The following is an 8,858-nucleotide window of genomic DNA, read 5'->3' as shown; positions in this document are numbered from 1 at the left end:
AGAGTTGGAATTTATAGGCCTACAGTGAAAGGAGAACCAGCACAACCATCTGAAAGTAGACCACAAAGAGTCAACTGACGTCAGCTAAATCAGCAGTAGGCCAACTACAATACCTGCATATCACAGCAGTCACTTCGATTTGAATATTAAAAATAGTATGCATCTAACTTTAAAGACACAGATCTAGCACCTACAACATCCCAAATGTTACCGCTAAAGATAGGCTATGACACTGAGCTGAGTTTACAACTTTCAAACCATAAACAGTGAGCTTTGTGGACATTTTGAGATGTTCCCTCTTTATGGAAAGTACAGCAAAAACACTAGGCCTAGGCCTATATATAGCCTTATACATAGGCTTTGATAAATAAACACAATTCCACAGAAGTCAATTACCCATTAACATCTTGAAAAGAGACATCAGTGAAGTGTCACTTATGAGGCTATGTAAAGCCATTACGAGTTGGTGAACGGCAGTTACACAAATGCAGGGTTTCGTTACCCAAAGATCCAGGTCCATGGACTTCTTTTTTTCTCTCCTTTTTTGCAGGTCCTTTCCAGCTCCTGAAGTGTGTTTTTGTAACCCTGGTGATTGGCCCGGAGAGGGCGGGGTCAGGATGCTGAGGCGGCCTCTCATTGGCTGCTCAGGGTGGTGAAGAGTGGGCCGTGAGCGCGCAGCCAGCTGTGAGGGGAGCAGAGAAAAACGGCCAGGAGAGAGTACTAAAAGGGACAAAGAACCGCTGCTTCCCATCTCATCCCTTCCAATAGGTTGGATAAGTCAAAGTCTGCGTCCTGGAAGCGGTTGTAGCAGCCTACAACTTCTTCTTCGTCTGTCAAAGTAAGTGTGTTTCCTCTTGCCTCTCAGAAGTCTCTCGCTAGCCTATACTTTACAACCAGTGATGGGAAGTTGTCTCGCACATGCATAAATATGTAAAACATTGAGATAACAGACTTAGCCGTTAACGTTTTCTATATGTTTTATCGTTGGCCTATTCTATGTAGCCTACGACCTAAGACATACAAAAGTGTAAAAAAGAAAAAAGATAAAAAGTTTTCCTCTTTTTAATTAAGCCTAGGCTATTTTATCTTCTAGCCCATAGGCTATCTGTTTTCTATCCAAGTAGCCTATATCGCTATCCGCAAAAGTTAGCTTATTGAGAACATGCCTATTACTACAGTGTGCTGCACTGTCGAAGGCCTAATACCTAAACTATTATGCTATAGGCCTATAAAATGAATAATAATCACTCACTAGTTATGCTGTGCTCTGGTGCTGACATATGTAGCCTACAGAGCTGCATGACTGTGACTCTCCAAACATCCATGAGGTCTTCCTTTTGTTACTCACTGGTTCTATGCAGGCCAGAGACTAAAATATACTTGATGGTTGATTTGTGCTGTTCTCAGACAAACAATAGGCTATTCAAGAATATTGGCTTTGATTGAGAGAGCAATAAAGTCCTCATGTGGAATCTGGGATTTTCCAGTTGAATGGACCATACTTGGCTCCCCTTCACCGACAGGCAGCTTTAACTTATTCTTTGGCCTTATGCAAGACACTGACATGATTTAAACCCTCTGACATGTTGAGCTCCATTAACAGGCTGCTGTAAAGATAAATATATGTCACATTTCTGAGCCAGAAATGCGTGAGTACGTCTCCACTGTTTTTTTTTAGCCATATAACTTAGATAGAACATACTGTATATCAGACATGCAATATTTAACATTTAATTTTTCATGGAAGGGTTTGTGGAGTTGACAAGTGCTGACGTGGGGATGCGATGTTCATTTGCTCAGAGGCAGCTGTTCAAAAGTGCACCGTGAATTCCTAGGGGTTCATGTAAAACTTACATAGGCTATAGTTCCTTCACTCACTCCTATAAGAGCTAACGACCCATAGTGTAATAAAAAATAATAATAATGTAGGCTAATAACTAGTTGATAATGTAACAAAAAAATGCTAAGCCCATAAACTTTATAACTTTTTGCCCATAATGTAACAACTTAGTGCATTTTAGTTCAATTATTACATTATGGAGTGAGAAAAATTCAACCCGCTACCTAAATGTAATAAGTTTTAAGTGAACCAAAACATATTAAGTTGTTACATTACAGGCGTAAAGTTTTATTACATAATGGGTTATTGTTACATTATGGGCAGTTAAAAGCCACCCTGAATATTAAAAAGTCAGATGAACGTGGATCCTTCCTCCCGCTGATCTTGCTCCTTTAAAGGTGGAGTCAGCGATTCTGGAGAACGCTTGGTGTCAAAATCGCTCAATGTCAGTCAGTGTAGCGCATCGTGAGGAGATATTCACTGAATTTGACAAAAAATGATTTAGACAACAAGCGTTTTCTCCATAATCGCTGAGTCCACCTTTTATGGGAACGGGATGTCTTTAGGTTTTTTTGTTTTGTTTGGCTGTTGCTATGGCGTCAACACAGGAAGCCGGAGCCTGCCACTGAGCCCCTCTCCCTCCCCTTAAACACACCAAAGACGTGGAGGTATCCTTACTTTCACTGTCTTCCACCCCTCCCTTCGCTCTGGAGAACATTCCTCCCTAAGGGCTTTTGGACCCTCTGTTGACACTTTCATGGCTCGCTATGATATATCCAGGCGGAGTCAACTTTCCCTCTGAAGCTCAGTTGCCTCCAGGCACAGATGAGCTATACTGTATGAGCGGGTCCACACCAACCCTGCAGGAGCACACATTTGCTCTCCATTAGGGCTCTCCATAAGACAGAGAGAGGAATCCTCGTCTCAGCAATGTAAACCAAACATCGATCTTTCCCAAATTCTCCTTCTCCTCTCTCTGCTCCTGCTTAATATACTGTAAAGCTGCGGTAAATTCCGTTAGCGATTCTCAAGCATAGGCTATACTTGCGGTTGCCTAGGGGCCTGTGAGGGGTCTCTGCTGCAGGAGCCTTGATAGTGGCGCCAAACCAAACTGTTACTGCACAAGACTTTCAACTGAAAGTGCTCACTCGCTCAAATTATGGACGAAACGACCACACACACCACTAATCACTGTCTGTCTCTGCCCCTCCTCAGCCCCCAATTAAACTCGTTGGAATTGGAAAATATTACTTTCAATATATGCAATTCAATTCATACCTAAAAAAAAATGCAGATACCGCTTTCTGCCTTGAGTTGACCGTCACTGAATCAGAGAAGATGCAGTTTCTACAAACACAATGACTTCTCAGATTTCTAATCAATTTTATGTAGTTTGTTTAACGAAATCAACTTCAGTTTAATTATTAATAGTCCATAACTTATTCGGTATCGAAGTCAAGGTATAGGTATCGGTATCGGTATCAATATCAATATCGGAACAATTTCCAACGATACCCAGCCCTAGTGAGCACCATTGATTTTTATATTAAAATCAATCAAATGCATTAATTTACAATTTAATACATTATATTTTCCGAGTGAAATTGTAGTGATATAGATATTACCGTGGCCGAGTGGGCCATTGATTTCCACTGACATTTGATTACTAGGAAGGAGACACCTTAGCAGGCGAAGGGAGACGCGGAGAAGTAGGATCAGGTCTTAACAGGATTCACTTTATTAAAGGTTGACATCAAGGTTACAGCTAGTAGACAGCTTCTACTATATCAACACAGATGTTACTTATTCATTACAATCATTCAGATCTTACCAGAATTACCCTACTCTCAACCGAACTTTGAAAAGGGGAGCCCTGCCCCACAACCATGACATCTTGTTCCTCGGGCGGAAACAGCGCGCCTAGTGGCAAGCACTATGGCCTTTTATCAGGCAGTTGTGTGTGTGTGTCTGTGTGCGTGTGTCTACCAGTGTGTGAGTGAGAGTGTGCATGTGTGTATGTTTGTGTGTAACAGATCTAATATCAAATCTGGGCTATTTGTAGCAAGATGTTGCAACCGTGTTCCTATCTTTCGCTGTGTCTGCAACAGCTATCATTGCTGCAGTTTGTGTACTGAAGTCATTCTGACCTGTGTGGCAACAAGGTTAACCCTAAGGTCGCCTTGCTTTCTGGTCAACTCAGAGAGTTCTGTAAAATGACAATATATCTATTTGTTGTAAATTACTACAAAATCATATGAAATTCACTTGAGTCGAAAAATTACATGGGAGCTAATTAGCTCTGTGAAGTTAGCTACCTTTAGCAGGAGTTCAGCAGTTTTTCCCTCAATCCTTAATTGATTGGGCTTCTGCTTTGTTATATTATATCATTACAGGAGATGCTTATGACACTCACCATTGTCTTTTATATGAAAAGGTTGGGTGGTCCTCTCTTAAAGAGAGACGTGATGCACATTGGCATATTTTTATATATAAAGCCCTGACCGGAAAGCTGCCACTCTATTTGACAACAATGCTGCATATTTCAGATGGGCTTTATCAAACCCGCTCAACTGAAATGCTCATGTTATATGTTCCATATGCCCGGTCTGACCTTGGTAAAACTGCTTTTAGCCACAGTGCCCCTGACTCCTGGAACAGCCTACAACATCAAATTGGAATGAATACACTTATAACTGTTAACCAATTTAAAGTTGTTGTTTTGAATCAGCCCCACTCCACTTGTAACTGTTTTAATTAGGCTATTGTTCTGCTTCATTCAATTGATCTGAATGTTTTAATTGTTGTTGTCTCTTTGTAAGCTTGTTGTGTATTCTCATTGTATATTGTGTATCTGTCTCGACGTCATTGTAAAAGAGGGTAACCCTCAATTGATCTTTCGAGAATAAATAAAGGAAAATGAATATTAAATTGAATATCAAACGTTATAACCAAAACCTTCTTAAATACGGCTAATATTACCTATGCTCATATTCTTCTGTCTCATCCATTAGATCACTGTCTTTGTCTACCACGCCCCTCATCATGCTTCACCCAGTTGCCATCCACTGTCTCTTGTCGGCCTTGCTGTGCATGTTGGCCCTGTGCGACGCCCAGTCAAGCTCTGGCACACCCGTTATCCTGCTACGTCTAGCCGGGGAGAAGCAGAAACACTACGAGGGTCGGCTGGAAGTCTTCTACAATGAAGAGTGGGGGACGGTGTGCGATGATGACTTCACCATCCAGGCAGCCCAAGTGGCCTGCAGAGAGCTGGGCTTCGTGGACGCAGTGTCCTGGTCTCCCTCGTCCAAGTATGGAAGAGGAGAGGGTAAGAAAAAATAGCATGGCGTTTATTAGAACTTTGAATCATATTTTTCAGTCTTAGCACTGACGTGAGGGTTATATGGTGTTGATCTCCAGAAAAAACCATCAGCCAACCAACCACCCACATTCAAAGGCAGTATATCTTTTTATACAGTTTTATGTGTTCCATGGAAATCCTTGAGTGAGGTAAATGTTTTCCCCTGTCTGACTGCTAATACTCTCAGGCACTGCTTTCCCCATTATGGGCGAACATGCCAATCAGTTGTGAGCATGGGGGGGAGTGGAAACACTTGGTGTGTAAACCAGACACACACACACACAGAGACGTAATCTCACCTCCTCTGACTTTGTCGAGTATGAATTCCTCTATCACTGTAAAAACGCTGATGAGATTCCCACACTGTGAGTTCAGTAGCTGTTGGGCGCTGGTGGTAAATGTCAGAAGTAGCTGTTAATTAACTCAGTGGTCTCTTGTTAAAGTAGCACGTTTTCCCTCTGGATCAGCCACTTCAAAAGGGAGCTAATTAGCTTAGTTATGTGCTTCCCAAAGCAGCGCAGTCATTATATTAATTTCAAGAATCACATTCATGAAGTCATATACCCCATGATTATATGGTGTTGCATTGCAAGCTATTAACAAGAACTGTGATGCATATGCCTGCATTTTGGGATTGGGATAGGGTATGCCATACCAGTGTTTCTAAAAGTTTACAAAGTACACTTTTCACCCTGTAAAGTTATAGTTTTACTGAAAAATTAAAGGGGCAGAAAGACAATTTTTTTTACATCAAATGTGTACAGAAAAGCATTTTGCAATTAATTGCTAGATCATTTTTAAGTAATGATGAGGGGAGTTCCTCATTTCCTGACAAATAGATATTTGGTTTATTGGAGAAATTAGAATATTTGTGGCTCAGACTAGCTGTCTGCATGTGAGTGACTACTTATCTGTGTTTTCTTGTTTTGGTGGAGACACATGGCTATAAAAGTGATCAAGAGCATTTTCCATTTCCCATCGTGATGAATTATGCAATGCACTAAATGTTTTCAATTGAAGACACAAGCACTAAACAAGTTGACGGATTTCCCTTTTGGATGCAGAGTGTTGTTTCCACCCAAATCAGATCATCTGTTGCCTTTACACAGCTGTTGTTTGTGATTAGAAAAAAAGAAAATGTTTGCGAAGTCTGAGGAGATATCAGAAAGGAACACCGTGCTCTGTCCAGTTATGACCTTAATGATTTTGAGTTAAGAATGGGTGGTTACGTGACCAATAAACGTTTAATCAGATCATTCAGGGCACAATGCTCGCAGCTCTTTTCACTGGCTTGTGAAATTACACTCCCATAAGGCGTGTGAAAGGCAATTTTCACACAGCAATCCAGATTTTATCACAACTGGCACTGGTGAATGTTTGTTTATACAAAGGTGTACACAGAGAAACCAGGCTAGTTCCCTCTTGGAAACTCTGCTCTATTCTTATTAGCAGAATGTTCCAGAGGCAATCATCTGTCTGCCAGGAGGCGGCTACGTGACAGTATAACATGCGGTCACTTCCTTGGTATGATCGAGATGTTCCTCAGCAACATGTTGGAACTGTCAGAATGATGAGCTGTCCGTTGGTGGTTTCCATAGCGACAGTTGTGTGGTTTCCCCCCACGGCTGATTCAGAACAGCCAGCTGGACAGCAGATGATCCGCCACAGACAACATTTATTGGGTTTTTGGATGAAAAAAATGAGTCAGGTTAAGTAGGAGACCAAACACATCTCCATGTGAGTAGGTTTACGGCCTCTTTGACTTAGACCTCAGTGGAAATGCTGCAATAGAAGTCAAAAGGGTGTGACACATGCACGGCTTAAGCTGTCATGGTAAAATAACTGATCTTCCATTCCTGTTTTCTCGTTAGTTAATCCCTTTTTAGAGAGAGTCACTGGGAATTGATTCAATTGAAGCTTGTAGCCACATGTAGCTCAGTGGGAAGAGTGTGTCACCAGAACTGTGAGTGTAAAAGGTAATTGCAAAGCTCAGGAGTAAACATTTAAACAATGTGTGAAACCATAGCATCCAAGAAATAATCGATTAATCTCTTGATTATTTTCTCAAAAAATCAGTTAATAATTTGGTCTATAAAAGTTTTTAAAATGTGACAAATTCCTGAAAATCACAATTTCCCGAGGTCCAAGATGGCTGCTTGTTTTATCTGACTGAAGAAACCTGAGATGTTTACTATCTCAAAAGTCATCATTGAATCTGCTCCAAGAAAACCTTTTTCTGAAACTTAACATTCATGCATTTGCCTGTGTCTCTACCTCTCACCTTCCAGGCCGCATCTGGCTAGACAATGTGCACTGCACTGGTAGAGAGAAGAGCCTGGCTCAGTGTGAGTCCAATGGCTTGGGAGTGTCAGACTGCAGACATACAGAAGACGTCGGAGTGGTGTGCAACCAGAAGCGCATTCCAGGCTTCAAGTTCATCCAGAACCAAGCCAACAGCGATGAGGTGGGTTCCCACGGAGCAACGCACTCACATCAAACCTGTATATATACAATACACGTGCAGTAAACAGATACGTGCCCATACACATATAAACTCACAAAAATTTAAACACCAGGGTGGGATCGCTTGATAACAACACTCAAGAAGCGTCCACACATGGTTCAAAGGCCCAACAGATGTTCAGCACAATAATAAAAGGAACAGAGGATAGGCTTGGGATGAAAGAAAGATTTATCAAGTATTTTCTTCAAATCCTTCCAACTTTCCAGACTGAGCCAGAAAGATCAGTGGATCGAATGTAATGTGTGTCTATCTGTCTGGAGATAGTAATAGGAGCAATGTTTTACTGCTTTAAAACACCTCTTTATATTACTCAAACTGTAAACACAATGGCTATTGATAATAATGAACATAGGATGATGCTGTAGCATCACAAGCATTATAATATGCATTATATGTATATGATGTAATACTCTGTGTGTCAGAGTATTACCATGAGTGTGGAAATATGCTAACTTAAAGGTGCTGTGAGCGAAATGGTTCTTTTAGCTAACTTCCTGTCAGTGACTGCAGTTAGCAGTCCCCTCGCTCGTCCCTACGTCACCACATTAATGCACTCCAGTCCTCAAGCAGCGAGTTATCTAGCATCATATCAGATCCCTAAGTGCGTTTAAACATGATAAAAACCATTCAGAACAGACATTGGGAAGGATTTTTGCCTGCTCCGCCATTGTAGGTGCATAAACATTCGCCCCTCTGTCGCTCTGCGCGTGCACCGTGCAGTAAGACGTGCCGGTTTGTAGCGTTCTCTCATCTTATTGGATACCAGTTTTGGGATCCCAGAAAAGTTTATTTGCCAATTACATGCAGAGCGTTTCACTGAGAGATCGGAGTTATGAAACACGCACACTATATAAGTGAACACTGTATGAATATAGAGCGATTTAACACGTATCTTAACATAAATATATCGCTCACTTCACCTTTAAACAATGTGATTTGGTCATGTAGTCAAATGGTGTTTGCAGAATTATTTTGTAATTTGCCATCTAATGGATTGTTTTGTGGAGTGTAATTCATTTAGGTTTATGTTACCAAGCAATTGTCTGTTATTTTATTTTTCAGTTAAGCTAGCTATACAACAGTTTCACCTGAAAGTTTGTCGCCGTACATCTTTTGGAACAATGAATCAATATGTG

The 8,858-nt window shown here is 41.1% G+C and overlaps 1 protein-coding gene across 1 annotated transcript in view; it reads left to right on the top strand.

Moving 5' to 3' along the window:
• Positions 1–703: 703 nt before the first annotated feature.
• The window catches only part of loxl2a (lysyl oxidase-like 2a), a 30,697-nt gene continuing 22,542 nt past the window's right edge, over positions 704–8,858 (top strand). Inside the window, exons 1-3 of the mRNA XM_080025336.1 lie at positions 704–838; positions 4,852–5,165; positions 7,487–7,662. Coding sequence (XP_079881462.1) covers positions 4,883–5,165; positions 7,487–7,662 — 459 coding nt within the window. The 5' untranslated portion in view covers positions 704–838; positions 4,852–4,882. The remainder of the gene's footprint in view (positions 839–4,851; positions 5,166–7,486; positions 7,663–8,858) is intronic.

This window comes from Ammodytes marinus, assembly GCF_949987685.1.
Source record: "Ammodytes marinus genome assembly, chromosome: 4".
NCBI lineage: Eukaryota > Metazoa > Chordata > Actinopteri > Uranoscopiformes > Ammodytidae > Ammodytes > Ammodytes marinus.
The sequence above is the reverse complement of the archived record's forward strand: the minus strand, read 5'-3'. Positions and strand labels throughout refer to the sequence as shown.